The sequence below is a fragment of the Nicotiana sylvestris genome, chromosome 2 (genome assembly GCF_000393655.2).
Source record: "Nicotiana sylvestris chromosome 2, ASM39365v2, whole genome shotgun sequence".
Taxonomy (NCBI): Eukaryota; Viridiplantae; Streptophyta; class Magnoliopsida; order Solanales; family Solanaceae; genus Nicotiana; species Nicotiana sylvestris.
Window position 1 is genome coordinate 185,390,263 of NC_091058.1, and position 12,892 is coordinate 185,403,154.

Sequence of the window (12,892 nt, forward strand, 5' to 3'; positions counted from 1 at the left end):
TTTTCATAGTTCTTTTTCGTCAACTATACAAACTAATATGTCATTCTCCTTAAATAACCAATTCTCTTAGAGTTGAAGAGTATACTGTTATTCTTTTTTATTCAATATACTATTTCAATTTTAAAACTCATTCTTCCTATCGGATCGAATAAAATAACATACATGGATATGTATAAGTATGTGTGTAAATGCACATGCATGTATATGTATTTATATTCACATATCTTACGTTATTTGTAACAAAAATATTTATATTTACGTTTATGTCGAAGTAAGATTATCATTGGAATGTTATCGAGAATGGTGAAAAATAAGTTGCATCGACATTGGAGAGTAAATAATTAAACTATTAAGTTTCTCTATGACAAATAGTTATTACTTCTTTATATAACTACACATTATGAAATTGACTATATATATTTTAATTTACTTTAATGTCGAAGTAAAATTATCGTTGGAACGTCATTGAAGAATGGCGAGTGTTGCATCGATATTGAAATGAAAATAATGTGACCGTTAAGTTTCTCTATCACAAATAATTATCATTTTTATTATAAGTATATGTTATAAAATTGGCAATAATCTACTAGATATCCTAAGGAAGACGAATATTGATGCAATTTGTGTACAACTTCCACAAAATATTACTTTCATTGGACTACAATTTTGTGATATGTACGCGGTTGTAAAAAGAAGGGGGCTACAGAGGCAGCAACTTTAAGACGTGAAACATTTGCAACCATACTTGAGGTTGCACATATTCATATTTAAATTATATTGCTAAAATATCTAAAATTAATCAAGAAAACAGTCAAGAACAGAGGATGAGCCAGAATTTCAAGCTTATAGGTTCAGGATCCTATTCTTTTAAGTTATTAAGTTCTACATTAATAATTTGTACATAGTTAATGATAATTCTAAGACAAATACATGATTTGAACCAAAGCTTCTGGGTTCGGTCCGACCAGTAGTAGACATTGTAGCTCCACCTTACCTTAACAAACAAGTTACGTGCAATGCACGTGTAAAAAAACTAATTGTTATAAAAAAGTTACCATGGACACCAAAAATAAATTCCCAATCACCCAAATAAACGAACAATTATCTTCATTTTTGCAAATCTCAAGCTCTGTCTTTTACTTGAGAAGTGCAGGAAATGAAACTGGATACTATATGATTCGATATACACGTGCAACGCACGTACCGAGAAACTAGTATATATATATATATATACACCGGTAATTGCACCTTGTTCCAACAGTATGGAGTATTATCGAGTCTAAACTTTAATTATTGGATAGCCCCATCGGGGTCAAGGTCATCTTTACATGTTGTTATGTCACTTTGATTTAAGGAGTTGTTTTTAAATTTAACAAGTCTTATAATAAGTTCATTAATGATGCAATATTGACTTTTACACCTTAAAAAATTAACTAAATCTTCATCACCGGAATTTCATTTTTTCCATTTCATTGATGAATATAATATATCACATCTATGTTTTTGGGGTCTATAAGTATGCATCACCAAATGGTTCAGAATGCACTTCTTTGCAGCTATGGTCTATTCTTTAGAATCATCAAAAGAACTTGAAAGTTCAATAAGTCTTCAGGAAATTACTAAGGAACCCGTTGTTTCCATCCCAATTCGCTACCTTTGCATTGATGAAGAACCTTCCCTTCTCTCAGAAGCCAGCCTTGCACCAGCTATCCCCACCATTGACTCGAAAGCATTAGTGATGGAGCAAACCAGAGGTTCTGAACTTGAGAGATTGCACTTAACTTGCAAAGAATGGGGAATTTTTCAGGTAATTATTCAATAACATAATAACAAAAATTTCGTGCTTCAATCTTTCCAAATTATATAACTCGATTAAGTGTGAATGGTAATACAACAGCCATTTTCACCGCAAATATTTTCCTCCTAGATATATTTATTCCGGTGTTTTGTTGGTGAGTGAAAAATATTTTTTGAAAAGCTTATATATTAAAACTAATAACAGCATTAGCAAATCGGAGGGTTAACTTGTTTTGATGAAGTTTTTGAGTACTAGAAATTAGTAATAATAATGATATTGTAATATAAAGTTAAAAGTTAAGATGGTGTAAGAACCATCAAAGGAAGTGGTGCAGTGGATGAGATTGGTTTTCCATTAACCGGAGGTCTAGGGTTCGAACTCTGGGTATGGAAAAATCCTTGGTAGGGAGCGCTTTCCCCGAATGGGGCCTTACGCAGCGCGAATCCGAATATAATCGGGATCCTATGCGGGTAGCGGACATCGGGTGAAAAACCAAAAAAAAGATGATTGTAAGAAAAATTATTTTGCCCATAAGTTAAGGAAATGATCATTTTTCCCCTTTAGATGGAAGTAACCAAAGACCAAAATTGGATTCCTTCTCAAAAATATTTCCATAAGAAACTTCCGTCATATCAATCACGATATTGAATGTTTAATAGCGTGTTAGGAGGAGGTTAGGGAAAAGCTGTTAACGCCTTGTGTATATTTATTTGTTTGATTATGACATGTAATAACAAAACATGCATCTACAGTTAGTGAATCATGGAGTCAGCTCTTCAATAATGGAGAAACTCAAGTATGAGATTGAAAAATTCTACAGACTTCCACTTGAAGAGAAGATGAGATATAAGGTAAGGCCAGGTGATTTTGAAGGTTATGGCCAAAAAGCTATTTTACACTCTCAAGATCAAAAGGGCTTTGATTGGGCTGATAGGTTTTACATGATAACCAACCCTGTTCAGAGGAGAAAACTACATCTTCTTCCACAACTCCCTCCTTCACTTAGGTCACATCTCTCTCTCTCTCATCATATTTCATCTCATATTTAATTCTAATTAAGTTTAACTTTTATATACCGACACTTAGTAAGAAACTAATTTTTACTCTATAAAATTACCTAAAATATAATTACAGGCAGGGGCATATTTAGCGGTGCCGAAAAATTACATCGTGTATACAACGTTAAATCTATTTTTTACACCTATATACTCCCTCCGTTCCAATTTATGTAAACATATTTGACTGAGTACAGAGTTTAAGCAAAAAAAAAGACTTTTGGAATTGTGGTTCTAAACAAATCAAAAAGAGATCCAGAATATTTATATGGTTATAAAAGTTTCTCATTAAGAGTAGAATTAGAAGTTAAGCTAGATTATTTTCAAATTTACAACGGAGTCATTTTTTTTGGAACAGACAAAAAAAAAAATAGGTTCACATAAACTGGAACGGAGGGAGTATTATGTTTTGAATCACCTTGATACAGACAAAAAACATAGCTCTGTGGTCAAAGGGGTTCAAAACCTTTGTGAAGTCACTAGCTCAATTCCCACTAGCTAATTTTTTTTGACCCCTTTAGTAAAAATTCTGCCTCCGCCGCCGATTACATGTCATTATCATTTAAAAAGTACGATAAATCACCTGGAAAAGAAAAGTAGGATACATGCTAGAACACGTTAAAATCCAGACATTATGTATACTGTCGGTCCATATGAAATAAATTAGTTTATTCTACTATGTTATAGAGAAACTTTGGAGGTTTATCTGTCGGAGTTGCAAAAACTTGCGAAGGTCCTTCTATGGTCGATAGCCGATACTCTAAAGATTGCCAGAGAGGAAGTAGATAAGATGTTCAACGATGAGGATGGGATGCAATCTGTGAGGATGACTTACTATCCACCATGTCCAAAACCTGAGCTTGTTATGGGGTTTAGACCTCACTCAGATGCCACAGGAATCACAATCCTTCACCAAGTTAATGGGGTTGATGGCTTTCAAGTCAAAAAGGATGGTGTTTGGATCCCAGTGCACTTTCTTCCTAATGCCTTTGTTGTTAATCTTGGTGACATTCTTGAGGTTTTCACTTTGCTTCTAGACTTTGTTTTATTTCATTTGACTACCATGAATTCTCCATGCCTCAAAACAGAAAAAATTACTATATATATGGAATTATAATTAACTGCAAAAGTAAGAAACTGAGAATATTAAACCCATTTTTCGTTAGTAGCTTCTAGTAGAAGTAGATCAATAGTCTTAATTTTGATATTTCAGAAGTCTTGAGAAAAATAATGTTAATGCATATTCATTTTTATAAGCCTTGGAGCAACGATAATGTTGTTTCCACGTGACCTATCTAGGTCATGGGCTCGAGCCGTGGGAGCAGCAATTAATGCTTGCATTAGGGCAGACTAACTATATCACACCCTTTGAACTGTAATTTTTCCCCAGACCTTGCGTGAGCACGGAATACCCCGTGCACCAAATTGTCTTTTTTTTTTTGGTGAAGTTTCTTGTCAATTTGTATATAAAATAGAAAGTGGTGAAATTTATTAAACTCTTTGGGCTGAGAATTTCTTTTTTATGAAGAAGAGACTTAAGTAGTTCATTTTGACTTGAGAGGCAGGAGTTGCACATGTAAAATTAAAGCACTGATATATTCCATAATGGTCGATCATTTTCTTAAGGAAATAAGCATAGAAAATCAGTTAATGATCATTAAATATGAACTCAAAAAATAAGTTTAAGTAGATGAACATAAGAAAAAACTGCCACAACTTCTCTTTTCTTGTTAAATAGAGCATTATTTTAGCCAATATGAAAAATAATAAACTCCCTATCAACCTAATCATCGTCTGGACCACACGACTAATATAATGAAGAATAACATGTTTTCCGAATGACTAAAATTCTGGCATTCTGCGGGATTAATAATAAACAATCCCGACAGATTATACATTTTTTAAATAAATACGACGCAACTATTGGTTCTTATGATGGTGACTTGAATATGACGTAGATATGAGGTTTCTCAACTAGATAAATTTTCAAGTGTAGGTGAGATATCATATCTTTTTAACATGTTAGAATAGTGATATTTTTTAACTTAAAAACTCTTTAATTTTTAAAATTTTATTTTAAATAACGACATGTTCTTATTGTAATATAAATGTTATGTCTAATACTAAAAGTTTCAAGGATGCTTTTGGTATGTACTAAAAGCTTTTATTTCTTTCTTTAAAACATATACTCAATCAAATACACTGTTGTATAAAATGAAGTGGAAATAACTAGGAAATTGATTTGAGATGAGCCAATTTTAGTAGCCATTTAGATATTTGTGATACCATGTAAGAGTTACAGTAATTATATATTCTTCCTAATGAAAGAAAACTGAAGAAGTTGAGCCTTAGGAAGAAAAACAAGAATTTTTGCCAAAATATTTTCGAATTTTGGGAGAAAATCAAATATTATTCGGAAATTTTATTGTATATTTCCCTTTCTTATCAGATTGTGATGCTAATTTAACATGCAGGTATCGAGCAATGGTCTATACAAAAGCATAGAGCACAGGGCAACAGTGAATTCAAGTATAGAGAGGATCTCAATAGCCATGTTCTTTAATCCAAAGTTCGAAGCAGAGGTTGGACCAGCAGCTTCTCTAATAAACCAAGACAATCCACCAGCATTCAAAACAGTGAAAATGGAAAAACTTGTGAAAGATTACTTCTCCCGTAAGCAGGACGGAAAGTCATTCTTGGAGCATTTGAGGATTTCAAAAGGCAAGACAGCACAATAGCGGTTGAATTTGGGAACAATATGCCAAGACGATGTGAAAGTTATATAGTTATGCAACATTATGTATTTCCCTGGAAATAAACAAAGTTAGACTATGTATAAACGTCAATAGTATATTAGATCTTCAACTTTGTAATATTTTATGTATTGGTATATATAGAGGACGCTTTATGTAAAATTCTTTTCTATTTTCACATGCATTAGCTCAGAGGATACTTTTCAGAGTTGACCATTGGACTTAGTTTACTATAACGATAAATTCAAAAATTAGTTTTTGTCACGTTAAGGTACTGAACTGTATCAACTATTACAAAGACCCAAATTTGAAGGCGCCCAATGCGCCCTACCGAGCGACTCCGAACTTACTAGAAAATGTTTAAAACATATTTGCACCCAATATCAATCATTGATATGACTAGATAGAATCCCATAAGTTAGGCCGTAGCCAAATAAGGAATCCCGTAAGTTATAATAAAGGTACGATTCCTTATTTAAAATGTTAATTATCTTTGTTTCTTTATTTCTGAGATGTAATATTTATATCTCCAAATAAAACTTACCTATTAAGTTTGTTTACCCTAAAAATTGGATAACAATTAAATTTATAATGTGATTTTAAGGGTATGTGATTTCACCTAATACCAATTGATAAACATAAAGATTAACAGTATAGATTAACAATGAGATAAAGCAAATTAGTCTTGAAACGTGTTTCAACCCTCGAGCTTAAGTGCCCTCGAACTGATCGGTGCCCAAAACAATTAAGAAACAAACTAACCAATGGACAAGAATATGAACTAGAAAGTATTGTATTACTTTGATATGCGTGAATGTAAGATGATTATAAGATGACTAGGGCCCTCTTTATATAGTAGAGGAATCCTATTTAAGGTATAATTCTAATTACGAAAGTAAATTCCATAATAGGCTAAATAACCGGTCCTGACTTGATACGTGCCGAGATTTCCGCCACGATCCTTGTCCGATCACGGATATCTCGGCTTTCTGTTATTCGACATGACAAGCTTCCTTCGATCTCGTTCGATCTCTTTCCTGTTTCGGTCTCGATCTTGATCGGCTATTGTTACATGGTCCGATATAATCGAGGCCAAAACTTGATCTACCAACCCGATTTTGGTCTGTCATGCAAAATTAGGCAAGCCTGATTTTGACTGTATACAGATAGTCCCCTCGTTTTTTGGAGTGTAATGACAAGAAACGAATTGAGTCTTTGCGTTTCTTTGCTTGTTCTTCTCGAAATACCAAATATTCCAATCTCTATTCTTCCTTGCTTACGAAAACAAAATGGCCAAAATATCTAAAAATGTTCCGCAAAAGGAAAACGCTCAGGTTCGGGCTAAGGAGCGCACCGAGTGTCGGTCTCAGAGGGAGACCTTTGAAGAAATCCATACTCGGGGCTTTGTTCTTTCGACCGAGATCGATGGACCCCGAATGACCATTTGAACTGGAATTTGAGTAGCTCTTAGGCTTAACAGTCGAGTGAGGATTCGCTCGAACTCGAAGTAAAGTTAGCTTTTAGGCTTTATAGATAGTCCTCTGTGAGCATGTGATTTTTACCCTATATGAAATACTCCTATAAAATCAAAAGAAATGGATTTTTTCAAATTATTTGCCATTCTTATAGGATTTTGTGCGATTTTTCGTTAATTGTTTGCATTTTTTATGCATGTTTACTATTATTAAAATCATGAAAAATACCAAATATACTATGCATTGCATTTAGATTTTGTTTTTATATTTTTAGGATTAATTAGATAATTATTTGTTTTATTGAAAATGAAAATCACAAAAAATGGCTCATTTTTTTTTGTATTTTTTGTTTTTAATTCTTAGATAAGTGATTTCTCTCTTTTAGTTTAGTTTAATAATTATTATAAAATTTATAATTAGATAATTAGCTTAATTTTACAATTTAGATTAATTTAGAATTTTAATTCAGGATTTTTAATTAAAGAAAAAGAAAAAGAAAAAAAAAGGAAATAAAAGGATAATTGGACAAAAGGTTTTAAACTTGAAATTGGGCTGATTTAACCCCAAACACGTTCTCAAACCCAGGCCCAAACCAAGCCACCCGGTCCAAACCCCATCTGAAGCCAAACGACACCGTTTCATTGGTCAGTAAATCCCATCTGTTGATCTCGTTTGATCGAACAGATGGGAACTAACCTTCCCATCCATATAAAACTATCCTAACCACCTCCCCCCCATTTGAATCCCTCTCACTTCAGTCTCTCACCCAAACCCTAGCTGCCCTAAAATTCTCCGCCGCCTCCGTCGCCAACCGCCCACCGAAAATCGCCTCACGGCGGTTCCGGTACTCCAAACCTCTCAAAATTTTTACCAGTCAACCCCCGTCCTCTCTTCTTTCTAAATCCACAAACCTTTTCTCCAAAATCCCCACCCAAATCCTCCAATCTTAGATCTAAAGTTCGAGCCCAAACCCTAGTTCACTCATACCCAACCAAATCACTACCCCATACTTATCAACCTCCCCTCGTTGTCAAGCTATCACCATATTTCAAAAAACCCCATTAAATGCTCTAAGAGCCAGATCTAACAAAAAAAGAAAGATTGAGTTCGTTCTTTTCTTTGACCGTTTGTTGGTTTTTCAAGGCTCGTGTTGGCTCGAAATCGATGTTAGTCGATTGTTAGAACTTGTTTGAATCTTCATCTTAATAGCTGGATTAGTAAGCTTAACAGTCTTTTGGTGAGAGTCATTTGGGTGCTAATCTCTTATCGATTTATGTTCCTGCTTTATTCCAGAATTGACTCATGATAAAATTATCTAGGGTTAGGGTTAATTTAAGGTTTAAATTGCATAATTTTTTTGGTCCTTTCAAACTGTGATTTGTGCCAATTTTGGTCTTTGTTTTGTTGGTTCTGGCTTGTGAACATATTGAAGTTATGAGGGTTAATTGAACAGATAAAATACTTAAAGGGTCTTAGAAGGGTATGAAATAAGATTTATAGATAAGGTTAATATCAGAAGCTTCTAGAATTTGGGGCAGCTAGCCTTATTTGGTTAGTACAAAGTACTGAAACCAATGAGGGACAGTCATCTGTCCAATTCTGTTAGAATATGCTCTTTGTGGCTGATGGAATAATTCCTTCAGCACATGGCATCTTTGGTGCTTATATATAGTGCATTTTCTGTACAGAAAATCATATTGGAAAACCCTACAAAATACTCTTTAAAGTTTAGCTGTTGTTTTTTCCAAAAAAGAGTTGATTCCCTTGGCTCTTGATTTCAAACAAAAAAAACATTCAAAAACTTCTTATTTCTGATCTTCATAAGCTGAGAAACATGGTTTGAAGTTGAAGGTTTCCTGGTTTTTCTTTGGGGTATACTGGTTTTAGCTGTTGTAGCTGATTGTGGAAGTTTGGTTCCTGATTTGTGTGGCTGGTTTTGAGTTATGTTTCTGCTCTCTTGTTCTAAGCTTTCAGCCACCTTAGTCATCTATTGGTTGCTAGTTTTTGTTGCTGTTTTTAGGTATTTACCTCAGCTTTTCTCTATTGTAATGCTTTAATGATTTGTGAAATGGTATAAAATTGGATTTATAAATGGCATTTGTAGAAATGAATGTCTTTCCTGCTAGTAGTAGTTTTACATTGATAAGATTTGAATGGTTTTGACTATGTGAGTTTAAAGCTTGAGGTGATTTAGCATGAATAACCTAGTTAATACATGAGTGCCTCGTAGCTTTATCTTGCAAATAGCTTTGTTTTGTGTCCATAGCCAAACATTCTGGTTGTTAATGTTGACCATGAAATTTTAGTCATATTTTCTCTTCTTTCTTCTATCTGAATAGATGGCCCTCTCTTTACTTAAAGTCACTTGATTTTATCTGTTTGGCCATGAGTTGCTACCTGCAGATTTGGCCACTAGTTGGCCAAATCGGCAGGTTCAAAAGCTGGAAATTTGGGATCATGATGTTTTAACACGAGAAGAGACCAAGCTCTAATGGATGTATCATGTCCAAAAGAGGTAGAGATTCTTTATGATGTCAGTTATATAAAATTTGTAATAGATTAGCTTTTAATGTAGTTAGTTTATGTATTTAATAAGTCACAATATAGTGTGTTGATTTTGAAAAGCTTCATAGTTTATTTGAAGACTGTAATGAACTAGGTTTTAATTTCATGTGTTGGGATTCAGAATAGCTACATTAGGAGTTTAATTATGTGGTTGTTATATTTTTTTTATAAAAACAGTACTGGTGTAAAAGGGCTAGGTTGTGAGCCCACTCAATAGGATTGAAGGGTTGTTCCTTTGATTAAAGAGGGTTGAATTCGAAGCCCTATTGATACCCAATTTTTCCATATATATTTTAAATATGCATGAATACCCTCAAAACATCATATATATGCATATATAAGTACGCACAAAGTTTTTATTATTTTTTCCATAATTTTAAGGGTTTAAATTAATTTATTTTCTCCCCTTTTATCAATAAAATCCCCAATAATTATTTCAAAAATTATTGTTTTGATAATTTATTTATTTAATTTCTATACTCATGCCAAAATATAGCCAGTATAATTTTTATGCATTTTTATAATTACATTTAATATTTTTTAAGCTAAATTGCACATAACTGCAATGTTAGCCCATTTTAAGGTATAATTATATTTTATATGCATAAAATTGGTCCCCATATTTTTAAAATGTCAATTATGTATTTTAAATATTTTTCCGAAAATTACCTATTATTTTTATAAATTAAATAGAGGGAAAATTGGCTATTTAAATTATAGCCAAATCTGGCTTTCAATTATAGCCTAATCGGACCCCTCTCCAGCCCAATTTCACACCCAATCACCCGACCCAGACCCTATTCACGTCTACCCGACCCAAGCCATCATAAATCCTGGTCATAGATCTTTTAGATCAACGACCCTTATTCCTCATACTTTTTAAATTTCCAAACGACCCCTAACCCTAAGTCATTTTTCCAAAGGCGCCGCCTTCATATGCTCTCATATTTTCTCCTCTCTCAAACCTAACCCTAAAACTCCGTCAATCCCCTCCTTCTCCGGTCATCTCCGTCTACCTCCTTCAACCCCAAGCCTTCAATGGGTCCCTCGTCACCTTGCTCATCATCTCTAAGACCTTCAAGGGCCCTGGGCCATGTCGATTTGGACCTAGGATTTCCGACGCTGTTGTTCGAGGTTTCTCTGGTGTGATTTTGGGCAAAATCACACCATATATGTTATGATTTGTGAAGTTACAACAGGTTCTTTTGATTTCTATTTGAGTTTCTTTTTGAAACCCTAACCCTCTTCCGAATCTCTCATATCTATGTTATTTTCATGCTTTAAGCCTATTTCCTTCTATGATTTGCCTATTTTGAACTTCTTCTAAAAGATCCTCATATTTAAACCATTTTACTTTATTTAAAAACTAGGGTTTCCTCGGAGTTCTTTCTACACCTATTCCAACCAATTTCTTCATGATTAAACCAGTTCTCTTGCTTATTTTGACTGATTTTATATTCCTACTACTTTTAACTCGACTCTGTTAAAAGCCCTAATTTTTAAAGATTTTTCTTTACTTTGTTTCTGTGTGTTGGCATGATTTTCTTTGCCTTGGTTCTATGTGTTAGCCTGTTTACCTGATTCTTGTTAGTCTCTCACCATGCCTCGCATATGTTCTACTGACTCCTTAGACTACTTATATCACCTCTATATGATTATGTTTGCGCATATCTTGTTTCTTTCTGTCTATATAGCCGGCCTTGTTTGTTTGTTTGTTACTCCTGTTCAGTCGTCTCTATTTATATGTTGAGAAGACAGAATCATGACTGCCCATGATTGATTCTGATTCTCCTTAATTGATGGTAATTGAAAGATTTTCTTTCAAAGCCCTAGAATTCTACTCGTCTGTTTAAATTGACTGATTTCATTACCTTATTTACTTTGGTACTTTGTTTTATTTAGTCTTTCCTTAATTGGGTCTTTCTGAATTTGGTCCTAATTGACTACTTTATGCTTACTGAACCTTGACTCCTTACTTATTTAATCATGCACTGATTTTTCTTCCTGCCTTATATGGTACTGCATCTTTCCGTTTGATCTTGATTCCCTAATTGATTGATTCTGAGTTCTTAAATTAGCATACTGCTATGATTTTTACCTTATTCCACTACCTACTTTCAACTATAAATACTCTAAGTCTTTTACAAACAACACAGACACTTGGTTTTTCAAAAACTCCTCTCTTATTAAAAATCCATGTTCCTCCCCCCTCTCTTGTGCTATTTGCTACTATTAGCTGGTTGCAAGCAAAGGCTAATCCTCTATGCTCTTTGGTTCTTTCATTCTGCTTACTTCTATCTTCACTGGTATGTCCTAGTTTAATTTAAAGCCTCAACAACAACATGTTTCTTTTTTGTTTCAGTTTCTTTTATTTCTAGCTTGCTTTTACTTGTGGTTCTATTGTGAAGTCTGTAGTTAGGTTATATTATCAGCATGCTAGTATGACTCCCCTCCCTTTAAATCAATGTATTCCCTTATATGATTCAAAGCATGCATGGACAACTATTTTACCTACTATGTACTTACCATTTTTGTGAATCCCAAATCCTTATCCCCCTCTATGTGTTTATGTTCCTCATGACTGGTTTGTGAATATGCCAGTGTCAACTATATCTAAGCACGTCTGAACAAGTCTTAAGACCCCTTGCTAGGGTTATGTGTCTGCAGTCAAATGTCTGTGTATCCCCAAACCCTTTGACCCCTGTGTGACTACTGAGTTCATTTGGATTCTGTATAGTGCTTGATTTTGTTTACCACTCCAACCTCTTTCAAACAACCTCTATTACTTTACTAGTTGCTTTCACAATAGTCTTCGTTCAACCTGTATCCTGCACTTCCACTTTACTCTTAGTTAATAAGTTCTGCCCCCTCTAGTATGTGTACTGCCTTGGGATCCTCTTGAGAACCCTCTGAACTATGGCATACTGAGGCTGTCCTTTCCACACTACACTGGTTCAATGCTTGGTTACTAAGTCTAGGTGTAAGCATTGCCCGGGGTCCTTGAGATTCTTAGGGAACTTTGATGCACCTAGACTCTAATTTGTCTAGGGAAATGAGGCTTGTAAGACCATCAGAGACTTTGGGAAACTTGGGCCTGATTGCAGGCTCTCTATAGAATAGCTTCTTGATTTTCCATTTCACTTATGTAATTCAGTTATTGGCCTGTAATAATTTGTAAACAAATATTTGGAGTATTTAGTAAAAAAGGTGGGTAGATGTGTACTTTGTGGGGTAATATGGGTAGAA

The 12,892-nt window shown here is 34.1% G+C and overlaps 1 protein-coding gene across 1 annotated transcript; it reads left to right on the plus strand.

Moving 5' to 3' along the window:
• The first annotated feature begins 1,532 nt into the window (after positions 1 to 1,532).
• Positions 1,533 to 5,798, plus strand: LOC104239385 (protein SRG1-like). The gene is made up of 4 exons (XM_009794014.2): positions 1,533 to 1,807; positions 2,551 to 2,804; positions 3,541 to 3,871; positions 5,328 to 5,798. Exons 1-4 carry the CDS (start codon positions 1,541 to 1,543, stop codon positions 5,589 to 5,591), a joined length of 1,116 nt encoding a protein of 371 aa, XP_009792316.1. The 5' UTR covers positions 1,533 to 1,540; the 3' UTR covers positions 5,592 to 5,798.
• The last annotated feature ends 7,094 nt before the right edge of the window (positions 5,799 to 12,892 follow it).